At 47.9% G+C, this 15,975-nt stretch overlaps 1 protein-coding gene across 2 annotated transcripts in view; it reads right to left on the bottom strand.

The window, feature by feature from the left end:
• Positions 1-15,975, bottom strand: part of IGF2R (insulin like growth factor 2 receptor) — a 101,421-nt gene that overhangs the window by 28,732 nt on the left and 56,714 nt on the right. For both annotated transcript variants that reach the window (XM_055310302.1, XM_055310301.1), the window contains exons 14-27: positions 14,989-15,126; positions 14,235-14,382; positions 13,561-13,738; positions 12,595-12,710; positions 11,965-12,133; positions 10,529-10,708; positions 7,942-8,043; positions 6,218-6,319; positions 4,254-4,449; positions 2,545-2,715; positions 1,657-1,800; positions 1,401-1,576; positions 1,031-1,118; positions 346-561 (exon numbers count right to left, since the gene is read on the bottom strand). In XM_055310302.1, coding sequence (XP_055166277.1) covers positions 346-561; positions 1,031-1,118; positions 1,401-1,576; positions 1,657-1,800; positions 2,545-2,715; positions 4,254-4,449; positions 6,218-6,319; positions 7,942-8,043; positions 10,529-10,708; positions 11,965-12,133; positions 12,595-12,710; positions 13,561-13,738; positions 14,235-14,382; positions 14,989-15,126 — 2,124 coding nt within the window. The remainder of the gene's footprint in view (positions 1-345; positions 562-1,030; positions 1,119-1,400; positions 1,577-1,656; positions 1,801-2,544; positions 2,716-4,253; positions 4,450-6,217; positions 6,320-7,941; positions 8,044-10,528; positions 10,709-11,964; positions 12,134-12,594; positions 12,711-13,560; positions 13,739-14,234; positions 14,383-14,988; positions 15,127-15,975) is intronic.

Here is a 15,975-nt window from a genome sequence, read left to right as displayed (position 1 = left end):
AGCCTGTCCTGTACATTCATAGCCAAACCCTGTGTACTAAATGCCTCCCCGCTGACTTGACTCTAGAAAGTACTACCCCAGAACACCCATTACTGGCTACTTCAGTGTGCCCTGGGTTGCAATAAACAATCAGTACCTGGAATTGCCAAGTAAGAACAGAATAAGCTCTAATGACACCTGTTGGTATGCATTCAGCTTAAGAAAATCAAGTGAAAATCAGAAACATCAGAAGTATTTCACCAGAACATAGCTTTCTTTCTACTCTAGAAAGATGTCATCCTTCAGCATAGCACCATAATACGTAATTCCATTTTGGCACAAGAGCAGAAGAAAAACCTATGGTACCTGCCACTTTGTGAAATCCCAGGGGTCCCCGCTTCTCCTGACATGACGAGATCACCTTGGACTTGTCATCAGTGGGGCAGACATCTGAGGACAGCTTGCCACAGACCCGGAAGTAATAGGTGTATTCACCAGCACTCACAATGGTGTCATTAACAGCCAGCGGCTTCAGGTCATACAGGTTGCCATGCCTTGGGTCCTTCACTTCACAGTTGTCTCCTTCAAGAACACACAGGAAGTGAAGTGCAACTGCAATCCTACCTGCACTCACTCTCTGGGGCAAAAAGTCTTCCAATTTTTAGTCAGGTGAGTACTGCCTTAAAATAAGCATTAAATGTCATTTCTACATTCTCTCATTGTGTCTGTACACATAATTCAGATTGCCTAACAAATAGCTTTCTGAATAGCTGAGGTCACGGGGTGAAGAGCCACTTAACCAAACAAAACCCCAAATTAAGATTCTCAAATGTGAGAAGCCAATAGCCTATCATCACTCCAGGCATGTGTGGAGAATGTCCTGGGCAAGGTTAGCAGTGCAGTGGAGTGAAAACACAAGGATAAGAAATTATCCCTCGGCTAATCAGCACCATGCATATGGCCATTACTATGGGGTCTTGCAGCTAGGATGCTGTCTGGAACATATGCTACTTAATCCACAGCTATGGGTGGGCTGGGCCCCAGGTCTTACCTTCCACTCTGATGACAGGACAGGCTTCCACCGTTCTCCAGACAAACACATACTCACAATCATCCCGAAGCTGAAATGTTGGTGATCCCTACGATAGAAACCAACAACTTAAGTTTTTATCTTTAAAAAATAAAATAAAAAAGATAGCTACAATCAATATCCAACTTTCAACCTCCACAAGAAAAACATAGAGCACTTACTAAACATGTAAAACCTTGACGAAAATCATACATTCTAGGCAAATATTACTAGAGGCCTAAAACCCATGAAAACACAGGCAGGTTTGAACTCTGAGAGACTGAGACACTGAAAGGAAGCGGGAAACGGAAGCCCCATAGGCAGGACACTTGCGTGTCATCAGCTCACGCACCGAAGTCTGCGCGCATTCAAGCGTGATCCTGGTGGAGAAGCGCTGGTTCCCGCACTTGTCACCGTTGACATAGACAAGACTCAGGGACCCATTCTCTGCAGCCTGGGGGCTGATCTGCACCACGCCCAGGTTCCAGCTGTTGTCTTCTGTCACCAGGCAGGACCCCACTGCACTGCCTGCAAGAGCTGGGAGTTCGTCCGGGGCGGGGGGACAAGAAAAAGGCAAATGGAACTCAAGACAAATGCTCTCAACTCACCGTGGCATCCAGGAATATAAGGGAGGGGATTGCAAACACTCAGATAGAAAGTTCTCTTTCTTCCATCAACCGAAGTGTCCACAGCCGTCCAGGGCTTCCGGACTCTGCTTAAGCCACTCAGGTCATACTCGTTTCCAGCAACATCTGAAATATATGGAAACACTCCAGCTACCCCTGCCTTCTCGTTAGCCTTACAGCACCACCCTCACCATGCCTGAAGACTCACGATTCACGAACTCGATATTCGTTACTAAGCAATTAGGAGAGCCACAAGCAGCTAGAAGGCTTTCCCTACAGATGCATACACTAGCTCTGCCCCATGGATGCTGCCCTTTGCAATGAAGCACCACTGATGTGGAGGTACAGGGCCACCTGCAGAGCACAAGGCATCCTGGAGACACTGTTTAGCATCCAAGGTGTGCCTTATAGAGCTTTGAAGACTTTCTTTTAGGTCCCCAGATAAGATCTGATAGTATTTCCTCCCCCTGAGAATTTTCTTCTGTTCTTAAGTAGCTTCTGATTCCAAAATATAGATTAAAATCCTTAATTCTGGGACACCTGGGTGGCTCAGTGGTTGAGCATCTGCCTTGGCTCAGGTCGTGATCCTGGTCCTGGGATTGAGTCCCGCATCAGCTTCCGTGCAGGGAGCCTGCTTCTCCCTCTGCCTGTGTCTCTCTCTCTCATGAATAAAATCTAAAAAAAAAAGTCTTAATTCTATATCCTGATTCTCTTCAAGAAAAGTATCTGAAGGATCAAAAAAGCACATAACAAAAACATGCCTATAAAACGAAGCACACTGCAGACCACCACACATTCACACATGTGCATCTATACCCTTACACACAGGGGCCTCGACCAGCCTCCTAAACCCAGCCCTCTCAGGCTTACCTGTGACCTGGCAATCCACTGGAGAAGGGACACAAGCCAGTGCAGTCTCAAACTCAAAGAAAGTGTTCCAAATTCCCAGGCCAGAGTCAATGTCCTGATGCAGGAATTTGGTGGTTCCTGGGTAAACATCATCGTTGCAAACAAAGCGGATGATAAAGGCATAAGAGTTCCCTGGGGAGAAAGGAGGCCAAACTTGAAGAAACAGCGGATGATAAAGGCATAAGAGTTCCCTGGGGAGAAAGGAGGCCAAACTTGAAGAAACAGAGCAGCAATCACAGCTCAGCCCAGAGCAGCAGCTCCCCTGGGAACTAACCTCCCAGCCATCCTTTAAGACGACATCACAGCACTGGGTTTGTTTCAAGGGGCCTGATGTGAGCTGCAGAGCGGCCACCCACACCGTAATGACCCACAACAGGTATACAGGGTGAGCCTAACACCCTCCACCCTGATACCCCAGAAAACAAACACAGCATCCATTTCTCAAACCAAAGGGGAGCTGACGTCGCTGGTTTATTGGACAATACTAAGTTCCTAGCACACGTGGGAGTGAAAGAAACAGAAGAAACCCTCACCCACCCCACTCTGGGAGCTCACGTCCCCATCCAGGGGCCCCAATACCAAGCACATGCCATAAAGTCAAGGGCACACAAGATGGCAAGACGTGTAAGGAAAGAAGCTGCAGTAGACCCAGGCAGGGGACACCCCACAGGGCTGAGGGTTTTGAAGGAGGTGGCCATCTGAGCCAACAGCTGAGGAAAGGGAAGAAAGGGACCATGGGGCCATCCCGAGGTTAAGAGCACTATGAGCAGAGACAAGAGCAAGGACAAAGGCTCAGGAGGGGAGGGCGTGCAAGGGAGCGTGAGGGAGCCCTGACGGTTTCCAGAGCAGGACAGAGTAAGGAGTGGGATGCCGTCCCTCCGGCCGCTGTGACTGTGCCGGCTTCTACACCGGGTGCATGTGGCTGGGAGGGACATGATCTAACACTTAAAATACCACTCTGTAGGGATCCCTGGGTGGCGCAGCCGTTTGGCGCCTGTCTTTGGCCCAGGGCGTGATCCTGGGGACCCAGGATCGAGTCCCACATCGGGCTCCCGGTGCATGGAGCCTGCTTCTCCCTCTGCCTATGTCTCTGCCTCTCTCTCTCTCTCTCTCTCTGTGACTATCATTCATAAATAAATAAATACATACATACATACATACATACCACTCTGTGTTGAACACAGAATACTGGGAGGGTGAAGGGGGCTAAGGACACAAGCAGGCAGACTGCCAAAGGGCTCCCGCAGCCAGGGGGCCCAAGGCGCAGTGCCAAGGACCCACAGCAGTCCATAGAAGAAGCAGGTAACAGTATCATCCCTGTTCAGTTTAGGAGGGAGGAGACTGAAGCGACTGAAGCAAAGAGACTTGCTTCAGTCTTGGAGGTCACACAGCTTCATGTCATCGGACCACCGAGGGGTCCCATGCTGGGAGACTGGGGGACAGGGCAGGCAGCAGGAGAGCCAACAGCATAACCCCGCTAGTTACAGGAGCGCATGTCAGGGGCCTGGCCGAGCCACAGGATAATTCTGGAGTGCAGTGCTGTGGCCCAGAGGCAGGAGGGCGGTGACAGGACTGCACCATTGCTTACAGTGCACACTCAGAAGGTTCCTAGACAAGTCAGAGCCCCCAGGAGGCTCATTAGCTGCAAAACAACATGGTCCTGAGCTCACCTGTGGAAGGGGAGAGAGGCCCTTTGTAGGTCAGAGTTATAAAGCCCTCAGTGGACAGCTGGAGGGTTTTCTCGAGTCCAACCAGCCTTTTGGGTTTCAGGTTCTTTAGATCCTCTGTCTGAAATTCCACCTCACAGCCAGAGGCCGGTTTTCCATCGAGGGTCCCACAGACCGGCATCGTGCCACACACGTTAAACTGCAGGCCAGACAGCAAGAGCCGTACAAGTTAACTCAGACCACATAACTCGCCACAAATAAGAGCCCTAGGAACTTAAACCCTGCCAGACTAACTAGATTGCATTCAGGTTACCAACTTACATGTTCAGTAAAATTCTAAATAGTACATAATGCAACATTTAAGTCCAAATGGCAATGCCCATACACTGCTTCTAAGGAAAAATAAACAGGTTTATTTATACAGCCCTGTACCTCTAAATGCAAGAGATACATTGCATATAACAACACACCATCTTTAACAGAAGAAATAAGATGTTAATATCACTCTGTCATGAAAATGAAGTTAAATACACTCTATGGTATGAAGACACAGAGAAGACTTCTCTACATCTGTTAAATGATCATGGACAGTGTGTACGTAGTCAAGGTTTACATACAGAAAGTGCTTTTCTTAAAGACCAATTTCCGACTCAGGAAATGGCCAGTTAGGATGATACCGCACACAGGTGCTCAGCAGCCGAGTGGATTGTGTGCACGAGGCCTGGGGATGAAATTCTGGGACAGGCTCCCTTTCCTTCTTTCACAGACATGCCCATAAATTAACAACAGAGCTGAGAGAAGCCTGGGCTTGCTCTGCCGTGTTGTGGGCATTGGCCATCCTGGCCGCCCACATCTGCAGGCCCCTCCAATTGGAGGTGTCCAGGCGCCCCCAGAGAGGTCTCACTCGCTAGGCAGCTTCAGCAGTACGAGGAGGCCACTGGGTGTATCCGAGGGCAAGTGAGCCAGCAGGACTAGGTGACGAGGGTACAAAGCCAGGCAGTCAGCTGGTGGGTGGTGGTGTGCTCAGTAGACAGCTCTTCTGGCGGCACACTGGCCATGCCACACCCAGGAGACCAGACACATCTGCAATCTCCCAACACCTCTGCTAGTGTGCCTGAGGCAGAGCCTGTCTGACCTGCTTCTAGCATGTTCTCTGTAAGAGCATCTTCCAGCATGTTTTCTAGTGCACCAACACTTTGCCTCTCACTCTTACATGTGGCCACATACGCTCTCACCTATTTTAAACCAAACTCCGTAGAAGCAATCTGGGGGCTGAGGGTGGGTGGATGACCAGCCACTGTGCCACTGAGGGACAAATTCTGTTTGGGTGTTCTCCTGGGCTATGGAACGAGCCATATGCTCTTCCGCATGAGGTGTACCTACAAAGTTCCCCTCGGTATCAAGTTTACATAAGATGGTCTTATCCCAACTTCCTTTTCTCAAAGGTTATTCTCTCCTTCCGTCAAGGCTATTGATGAAGGAAGTGGTGTCGCAAGATTCTAGAACACAGCCACCCAGGTCGTTGCCCTTTTACAGGATAACATAAGTACCACTTCCTTGCGATTAGTGGTTCTCAGACTCCAGCAGACAACAGAATCACCCGGGGCCTGGTTAAAACAAACTGAAGGACCCATCCCACAGAACTTGTTCTTCTAACAAATTCCAGGTGACACCAATGCTGCTGGCCTAGGACCACTGCTCTAGACACACAGCAACAGATCTGGAATAATGGATTTTCGGAAGAATGGCACCCTCACACGTCTGCAGTACAGCAGGATGGGAGTGCATTTTATCTCCGTTTCCCCTTAAATTTGGATTCTTTCTTCACTTTCCAGTTGAGAGCTGCCACCACAGTGCCCTGGGCCATTTCTAAAGACACCTGCCACCAGCTGCACCAGCTGCAGGTGACTCCAGTGCACTCTCTCCTGGTTTCAAAGCAAACTGGAAATTCATCACAAAACTCTTACCATAAAAGTCTTCCCAATGCCTGAGACCACATATCCTTGGGAACTGTTCAGTGGGTTGAGATCAAACACAAAGCCACTGTTTGGGTCCCTGATAGAACAGGCCTGCAAGAGCAATGGGGGAAAGAGACATGTTCAATCCAATTCCACAAGAGCTCAGCAAATACACAGTACCTCCACAGCCTGCATGTATGGACCTCACAAAACATGCGCCTCTCATGGACTTCAAACCCCTATCAGAAGAGCAGCCCTCTGTGTACTCACCAGCCACCAGCCCCTTCAGACATGGCCCCTGCTGTCTGCCCAAGTGTGATACTGGACTTAGAAATATTAAACTTACCTGAAAGCTCTTAGGGCTACAATTTTTACCTGAGTAAGACCACCAAAGCTGACCCCCGAAGGAAAAGTTAGGTTGACTCATATGCAGAATATAAGAAATAGTGCAAAGGACCAAAAGGGAAGAAGGGGAGAAACTGAGGGTGAAAAATTCAGAGGAAGATAAACCATGGGAAACACTTAACTCTCAGAAACAAACTGATGGTTGCTGGAGAGGAGATGGGTGAGGGGATAGAGTAACTGGGTGACGGGCATTAAGGAGGGCACATGATGTGATGAGCACTGTCTGTTACACACAACTAATGAATTAATGAATTCTACATCTGAAACTAATGGTGTACTATATGTTGGCAAATTGAATTTAAATTAAAAAAATTAAGTGGAAACCATAAGCAACCCACAAATAATTTTTAAAAAACAAAAACAAAAAACTCAAGAAAGTTGGTTTAAGTGTTCTGTTTTCTGTATCATTCATTAGAGGTAATGATGATGGGAGGCACAAGGGATTTCACCGCCCCTCCTCTTCTAGGAGACATCATAAACCTTCCCCTTCCCCATGTCTGTTTTCTGCGCACTCTGTCAGGTGCAGGGAAAGGAGCAGCAGCCCCAACCCCAGAAACTAGGAATGCGGACAGAGTGTGGACCCCTGTCATCCCCACCTTCCCCAGGCTCCACAAGCCCAGGACCCTGGCAGAGACCTTTCCTTTCGGTGAGTCTGGGCTCTGCTGTCGAAGCGGAGATTTTAAAAGGGGAGGGAGCAAAGTAAGTCCCACCATAAAGAAAACACGCAGGGCTGTGAATCCACAAGTCTCCCTCTGGAGTCAGAAAACACATCACAGAGTCATTTGCTGCTACACTCTACAGGAGAGGGCTCACCCAAGGGCAAGAATACATGCCAAGGCCAAAGAGTAGGACGAGCCAGGACGGCACAAGGCACATACAAGAAATGGTCATAATAAATGTGGGATCCAAGTTTTAAAACCTTGAATGTACTGAAACAGATGGGCTAGATCCTATAGATGACGGGGCACCAATACATTTTAGGTGTTAGGGTAATGTATTAACCACTTGCATCTCTGCAGTGGTGGTGAACCCCCAGAGCCCACTGGGATGCCACTGCAATGTCAAAGGGACAGGGGAATGGAGAAGGTAGGAATGTGCAGTCACTGGGCAGCAAAGCTGAGGGCCTGATTTTCGGGCAAGCACCTGGGAGCTGGGGTCAGGAAGTGCGATGTAGGATGATTCCCAGAGGCCTGCTGTCAATGTGCAGGAAAAGGTGATGCCAATAACAGATTTGGAAGCACAAGGGGAGGTGTGAGTGCAGAGCGGTGACACCTGGGTGGGAATATCCAGAGGCAGCTTGGGGAGACGCCCCGGGAGAGCACACGTACCTGGTCTGTGTCCGTCATTATCTGGATAGGACAGGCGGCTTCTGTATTCCACAGGAAACTGACCACACACTCCCAACTGAGGGAAAATATGGGGTGGGTATTCTGAAAAATTAAACCCCGGGTGACAGTCAGTATGATAAGACTGAGCTCAATCTCACCAAGACAATACTGGCATCGTGTCTAAAAACAGCCAGCTCTACTGAATGTTTAAGTACGCGTCTGTGACAGGCTAGCTGCTCCATGTACACTACCAAATTACAATGTAATGTCCTCAGTATTCCTACTAAAGGGATGGTATGTCTCAGGCTTGGGTGTCAAGGAATTCACCTGAGGTCACATGGTTGTAAACAGGAGAACTGGGATCCAATCTGGGTTTGTGTTTAGTCCAGGCTTTTGAAAAACACTCTACGCCAAGAGTATAGGGCGTAAGAAACCAGACACAGCAGACTAGAGTGTGCATGATGTCCTGTGTTAAGCTCAAAACTGGGGAACTGCCCCGTGGCGTTAGAGACCAGCATGAGGGTGGAGAAGGGACTGGAAGGAACAACGGGAGCCTCCTGGGATGCTGCTCTAGGTGGGGTCTGGCTGCATAGCTCTGCTCGCTGTGTCAACTTACACTCTACACACTCTTCTGGGTGTGTACCTGTAAGAAACCCCCAGAAGTGTGCCACACCATGTTCTATGCAAGGCCTGCCCACTGCAGGCTGACAGCCGCTTGCACCAAGAGATCTCATTGCTCCATGAAGTTTTGTTAGCATTTCTCAACGGAGACTCCCAATGACCCCTGGGAACCAGGGTCTGTACTCATCCACTGGGTGTACGCAGACGAGAACACAGGGGCGCAAGAGAGTCTGGACACCCGCCCAGGCTCACAAGATGAGGATGTGCTGGCCACCTGATGGTAAGCCCACACTATGCCCACCGAGTGCCCTCTCAGCCTCGGCATCTCTCACAGTCAAACAGAAACACATCCTTCCCTTCTGCCCCACAGTGCACTTGTGAAAAGGAGCTGCTCTAGGCATGGAAGTTCTGTGGCCTGCTGAACTCTGTGGACAGACTTCTGTTCACAGTGTCTGCATGCACAGCGCATGGCCGGCCCTACAAGGCACTCAGAGATAGTCACCACATGAAGCTGCTCTGAAAGCCAACATACACTGTCCACATAAGTAAGGTGTCCCGGGAAGGCTGAAAAACTAAGGATCCCAGAAAGCCTCCTGGAACAGTCCACTATCTCCACGGCAACAAGAAACTAGAGTGGGAAAGGGGGCAAGGCTTTAAGGAGGGGACATGGACATGCCCAGAGGACAGTAAGGGTGGGGCTGAGCAGCCAGGAGTTCTTCCCGAGGCTGAGAAGACAACAGCAAACCCACCCCAGGCTAATCAAGGAGTGGGTTTACTGTTCGGTCATGGAACACCTTTCCTGCACAACACGGGCCCATGCTCATCCAGCTAGTAATTTCATCCCCTTATCAGAGACCCTTTCTTTACCTCCAAAAAATGATCTCTTGGAAAAAATCGTGTGTTGGTAAATGACAGATAACTTGGGATCTTGAAGGCAACTGGGACGTGTGTGACAAAGTCCCCAGACTGCTAGCACTGCCTACTTCGGCTCTTTGTCTCAGTGAAGCTACAGGAAGCTGTAACAGACCCTTAAAATGTGTACCTGACTGTCCTCAATAATTTGATAATAAACCTGAATTTCATTATCTCCATTCTGTATTCACCTTAGAGTGTAGTAATTATTCAAAAACCACACGATCCAGGGCAGCCCGGGTGGCTCAGCAGTTTAAGTGCCTGCCTTCAGCCCACGGCCTGATCCTGGAGACCCAGGATCGAGTCCCATGTTGGGCTCCCTGCATGGAGCCTGCTTTTCCCTCTGCCTGTGTCTCTGCTTCTCTCTCTGTGTCTATCATGAATAAATAAAATCTTAAAAAAAAAAAAAAAAACACGATCCAGATATAAATGTGAAACTCTCGGTGAAAAAGCAAGTGGACTTGGGAGAGCCAAGTTCTGGGCACGAGTGCCAGGGACAGCGCACAACACCATGAGGGATCTTAACACCACTGAACTATATACCTAAAAATGGCTTAAATGATACATTTTTTGTTATATATATTTCTACCAACTTCGTTTTTTTTAAGAAAGCAGTTGGGATGGTCTCATAATGACCCCAAAGCACTTTTATCTGGAGATTCCTCTTCTGCTTTGCCCTGAGAAACTTATGGCCAAAAGCGATCTCTGTTGCTTTCTCTATGTTCTGGCCTTAATCTTTTATTCTTTATCTGACCACGTGTTACACACATAGCCCTCATTGCTCGCCTATGGCCCTGTGTGGCACTGAGCCCTGGCTTCCTTACCTACGAACGTCAGGGGTTCGGGCCAATCTGTCCTAAGACCATTGTGCTTGTCGGGATCCTCCATCACCAGCTGACAAGAACTAAGGGACAGGATAGGGTCCATACCACCCAGACGGAAAATGCCACCCCACCTCCCCGCAGACTCATTCGTCTCTATAACAGACACACTGACTGGTGCTCAGCCACAAAGACCTCGATGGCATCAAGGTCACAGGCAGCATGTGCCTTACCATGCTGCCCCTGGAACAGACAAGATGGATCCTCGTGGTGTAGGTGGTCAGCTTCCCATCACTGGTGGTGCACTCAGAGCCATTCACATACTCTAATAGGAGGCTGCCGCTGTCTTCCACAGTAGGGCCTGTCTTTGTGACCCCCAAGTTACTGATTGATGCTACCTCAGAAAAGGAACCCTGCAAACAGATGTGTCTGTTAGATTTTCCCACCGAGGAGAAAACAAGACTTCTTCATTACTGATATATTTTGATTCTTGTTATTCAGCAACAGCACTTGCAGTCCACAAAGTCATCACAAACAATGACCCATCATCCCAGAGGAAATATGTCCCTATACATACACTATCCCATAGAGATGATGACCTTAAATCCTGAGAACAACGCATGCTGGCAGATTCTATTTTCTTTACTTTACCATAGGGGAAAGGAGGTTCAGATGTGGTAAGTAACTTGCTGGAGGCCGCCCCACCAATGGGCATCCAAGACAGGCCTCACCCCCTGTGCACCTGGCCCTGAACCAAGAACCTCTGGCGCTCCTCCACCCTGCCCCATGAATAAATAATGACCATTCCATGGTCATCTCGGGAGGAGAACCCTCAGAAGGCAGAGCTTTGTCTGGCTCCACCTTCTCTGGGAACGTGCACTTTGAGGCCATTCTACACACATCCACATATGATTCACAGCACTGCAGGTTTTGATTTTGGGGCCACAGATCAGTGCTGACAAGTAAGTGATTCTCAAACACAGAACCAGTGGATAATAAGGATTGACTCTGAAATCCTCACTCCAACAAAGAGCGCACACAAGTCTGTGCACGTGTAAATGCAGCAAGGAATGTAATTCTTAACCACCAGAGTGCGCTCGTCAGCTTCCTTAAGATACCTCCAAGCTGGAAAACGTGCCAGCAAAAGTACATTCCCGACATGCTATTTTTAAAGAAGCACACATACATCTTATTTTAAGATTCACTGTGTACGAGGAACACAGGGAAACGTACCAAAGTTCCGGCAGTAACTGCATTCGATCGATGATGAGGTGCAGCCCAGCACCCCAAGTAAAAGCTAATGCTTGGATCTACTCTCCCAAGCTCCCTCCCCACTAACAAGCCAGAAGCAAGAGCCTCTGGAAGCGAAAACTATTCTTTACACATGTCTACTGGTCTGAAAGATGCTTTTGAACGCAGGCTAGATGTGCCATCAGGAGCTTCGTCTCCCCTGTGCTGTGATCAGAGGTCACCAGCACCAAAGCATCTCATGAAGTTCTAAATCTGAACAATGACTCGAGCATGATCACATCTGTGGGGGGGCCCCACTCTTGCTCAGAGGGCTTCGCCTCAGCAGCCAGGCCTACTCTGATCTGGAAGTCCCAAAATAACTGCCTCCACCCACTGAGTCATATGCTCTGGGAGGGGGAGGGCGAGGGGCGAGACTCACCTGATCATTTTTGTATTTCATCTGGCACACCGACGCGTACCGATCACAGCCCGGCACGGGGTTCAGAGGTCGACACACATTTATGTAGTATTTCCTCCACGTGCTGTGCTCGCCTGCGTTGTCCATGGCATACCAGTTTCCTCCTCGACCACCTTCGGATTTTGCTAGACTAGAATTTGAAAGCAAATGCATACTTTTAATTTTAACAGACTTCAATCTGACCGTTCATGTCTAAGTAGTTAAGGACATTCAGAATGAAACACACACTACCAATTAAACTATGGAATGTGGCTCACCGTGACTCACAATACCCATGAACATCTCAACCTTCACTACCCTCAGTACTCAGTGGATCCTGCATGGGCCACTCCCCCACACCTCTGTACTGACAGTCCTTGTTTTACACAATGAGCTGAAGTCTGACACTTTGCTGTGGCAAAGAGCAGTGGGTGTCACAAAGGCTACCACTAGACTATTAGAATTTACTCTGCTTAAAACTCCCCATCTGGTTCTGCACCCCCAGAACTTAACTCTCCATTTTTAACTCAGTTATGTGCTCACCTAAGCTAATTATCACTACACTGGACTAGGGTCAGGGCCAGGGCCAAGGAAGGCGGACTCTGGTCTCACCTGGAGAGATCATACTGCTCCAGTGTGGAGGGGTCGGTCACCACACATTCCAGGGGCTCCTCTGGGCAAGCGTAACTGGTGTACCATCGGAAGTTGTAGGTAGAGTTATCTTCCTCCTAATCACATGGCACAGAGAGGAACAGGCGGGGTGGCAAAGACAAAGGGGAATGTTGTACCAAGCCAGCATTTAAAAAATGATGGGCAAGGGATCCCTGGGTGGCGCAGCGGTTTGGCGCCTGCCTTTGGCCCAGGGCGCGATCCTGGAGACCCGGGATCGAATCCCACATCGGGCTCCCGGTGCATGGAGCCTGCTTCTCCCTCTGCCTGTGTCTCTGCCCCTCTCTCTCTCATTCTATGTGACTATCATAAATAAAAATTAAAAAAAAATGATGGGCAATTTCTGTAAATGAGAACTATAAGAAAGTAAGTTTACTTTGCTCATCTATGTGTGTCTTATTAAAATGAATATACCCCAGTAATAAATGAAGATGGAAATCTAGTCTCAGTTAAGTGCCATTAGGATGATTTTTTGATGCAAGCTTCATAGACAAAACCAACAGGGTGGTCGGCTACCATTAAGGTGTATGGCCCACTGAATAACCAGTTCAGATGAACAGTGAGTGCCCTAGGTACCCAGGCAAATCTAAAAGGATTAATTAAAATCACAGCAGATGATGATTTGGCCAGGAAACCAGACTAATCATAGCTCTGCTTTCTAAAATAAGGGCCGGGACAGGCTCCTGCGTAAGTCTCGGGGAGCCAGAGAAGTTGATGGTTTCTCCCCAGGAAAGACCACAGATCACACCTCCGCTCTGGTCAGAACCTCATCTCACTCCAGAAAAGTCACTAGCTGTGTTCCACCCACTGTTTTCTTTCCCCCTGTCCTCACGAGACTGATGTTCTCTTACTCTTGGCTCTCATCAGCGATGGAAGCCCACACACGTGCACATGGCGCACAGTTCCTACCTGATATTCAGGGCGACCGACTCCAGCCTCTCGGTCACAAAGGAAGGTGATCAGTGTAGCTCTTGGTGTGTGCTTCTCATTATTGTAAGGCGCGCCATCCCTATAGTTCAACTGGATCATCCCATCATAATATGACAGCTTTGCATTACTCACTCCCAAGTCCCAAGCCTTTCCATCACTAAAACAAGCAAACAAATGTCTCTCAGAAAAGATGGCAAGGCCAGAAACCTTGTGATGCTGTAACCCAGAAGCAGAAGGAAGGGCCACCGAGCAGTGGGGTGGGGACAATGTCCAGGATCACCAGGGTCTGCAGTAGAGTAGAAGGGCAGGCCGATCCCCCACTCCAGGACCCAAGGCCACGCTGAGCATCGCTAGTTTAAGGTACAACCATCTCACCTGAATTATTACTACACTGAACAGAGAAACGTGCGTTTCTAACAACTAAGAAATGCAAACTACCCAGAAGCAAGGTATTATGTAAATTCTAAGGGTGCAGTCTGCTCCTCTTCCAGGGAATTAGACTCTTAGCATCCTCTTTTTAAGCCAGGTCTTCTTTGTGTTTACTGCTCCTTGAAAAGCAATGATATCAGTAGAGAACACACCTATTCCAGAATAAAATATTTGTCAGTATGAGATACCTAAGGGAAGCCCATAACTAAAAAAGAGTTACTTGCCTTTTTGCTATTTGACAGGCTCCAGAGTCCTTCTGACAGAAGCTCACAGACACCGCACCACAAACATTTATGTAAAAATCATACTTCTCTGTATCAACTTTATATGCACCATTTTTCTTTGTGAGGGGTGACAAATCAAAAGAAAACCCTAAGAGTAAAAACAATGCCAATATGTAAGGTCAGTTGGATCACAGGCAAGAAGGGTGGCCCCAAGCTCGCAGTTTCAGAGAGAGAAAAGTCTTCTGAGGAACTGGCCAATGGCGAGGAGCCATAAAGTGGCAGGAAAGATGCTTTTCCCTTCAGGCCTCCAGAACTGCACTTATGGACATTTCCCTGAAAATGGATTCACCACCACCATTCCCATTTGTGTTAACCTAAAAACCCTGTTCAAAGAGCCTAAACTGCTGGGTGAATAAACAACCAGTAGGTTCAAAGCTAGATGACCTTCTTGAAAAGTCTAAGGTAGGGTTTCTAGGCCATTAACTTCTACAAAAAGCCCTTTCAAACACGATTTCCTTGTGATCCTCACATTCTGCATTCAGCACACCTACCTCCACCATGCATTTAAGAGGTACGTTTCTCATTATCTCAACCTCAAATGTCAGACTTTCAAATTTTTGGTGAAACAGCATTAATATAATTCTGAAGCAGGTTATGTCTAAAACTCATAGAAAATATTAAAGGGGAGAAAAACAAAAAACCCTAAACAGTTCCAGGTGGCACCACACCAACAAGGTGCCATGCAGACACACACCTGCCTGGGAATCAAAGACCGTGCAGTTCTCGCCCTCTGTCTTAGACAGCACGCAGGCGGCGGCTGTATGCCACTCAAACTCATAGAAGCAGCCACTGTCCCCAGAGGTCCTCAACACCGGAGCACTTTCCAGATCACCTGTCAACGAAGAAGAAAAATGTATCACTAATCGTTCCTAAACTAAAAATAGTCCCATGAATACTGTGATTCCACTGACATGAGGTTCTGAGAGTAATCAAACCTGCAGAGGCAGAAAGAAGGGTGGTTGCCAGGGGCTGGGGCGGGGTGAGGAGTCAGTGTTCAATAAGGACAGTGTCTGTCTGAGAAGCTGGAAAAGTTCTGGAGACGGATGGTGGTGAATGTCCTTAAGGCCACCGAACTGGACATCTTAACAAGGTTAAAATGTTGGATTTCGTGTTCCGTGCATTTTACTAGAGTTCCTTAAAACTGGCAATTTTTGCCTTACAAATATTTTACAATTCAAAAAACATTCAAAAACAAAAAATAGTCCTAGCCCTTGACCTTATCCCACAGCTGGGCATTTTTCCAAAAAAAAATATTTCAACAGGAGGGGGAGAGGGGATCTGTAACAGCACAATCACCAGCACTGGAAACATGCTACTAATCCAACAATAGGGAAAACATTTAAAAATAGTAAGACCAAGCCATTAGCAACAAGGAAGTCCCTACAAATTATTAATATAACTGCGAAACAGAAAAGTATTCACAAAATGCCATGTTTTGAGGAACACTGAAAAAAATGTATGAATATATATAGATTTTGACTGTAAAAACAAAGTAAACCTATAAATAAAGGTAAACGAAGAAGAGCATTGTGTTTAAAGAGTGAGATCACGGACATTTTTCAAGCACTTACGATTTTCCCCCTTTGGAGGAAGTTAAGCAGCCGGCACGGCCACTCGGTATCAGTCCCCAGGAAGAGGAAGCCGCGCGGAGACTCATAACTCATTTGGAAAATTGCAACAC

The sequence above is a fragment of the Nyctereutes procyonoides genome, unplaced genomic scaffold (genome assembly GCF_905146905.1).
Source record: "Nyctereutes procyonoides isolate TBG_1078 unplaced genomic scaffold, NYPRO_anot_genome, whole genome shotgun sequence".
NCBI classification, from domain to species: domain Eukaryota; kingdom Metazoa; phylum Chordata; class Mammalia; order Carnivora; family Canidae; genus Nyctereutes; species Nyctereutes procyonoides.
Note: the sequence above shows the minus strand (reverse complement) of the source record. Positions and strands in the feature narration are given on the sequence as shown.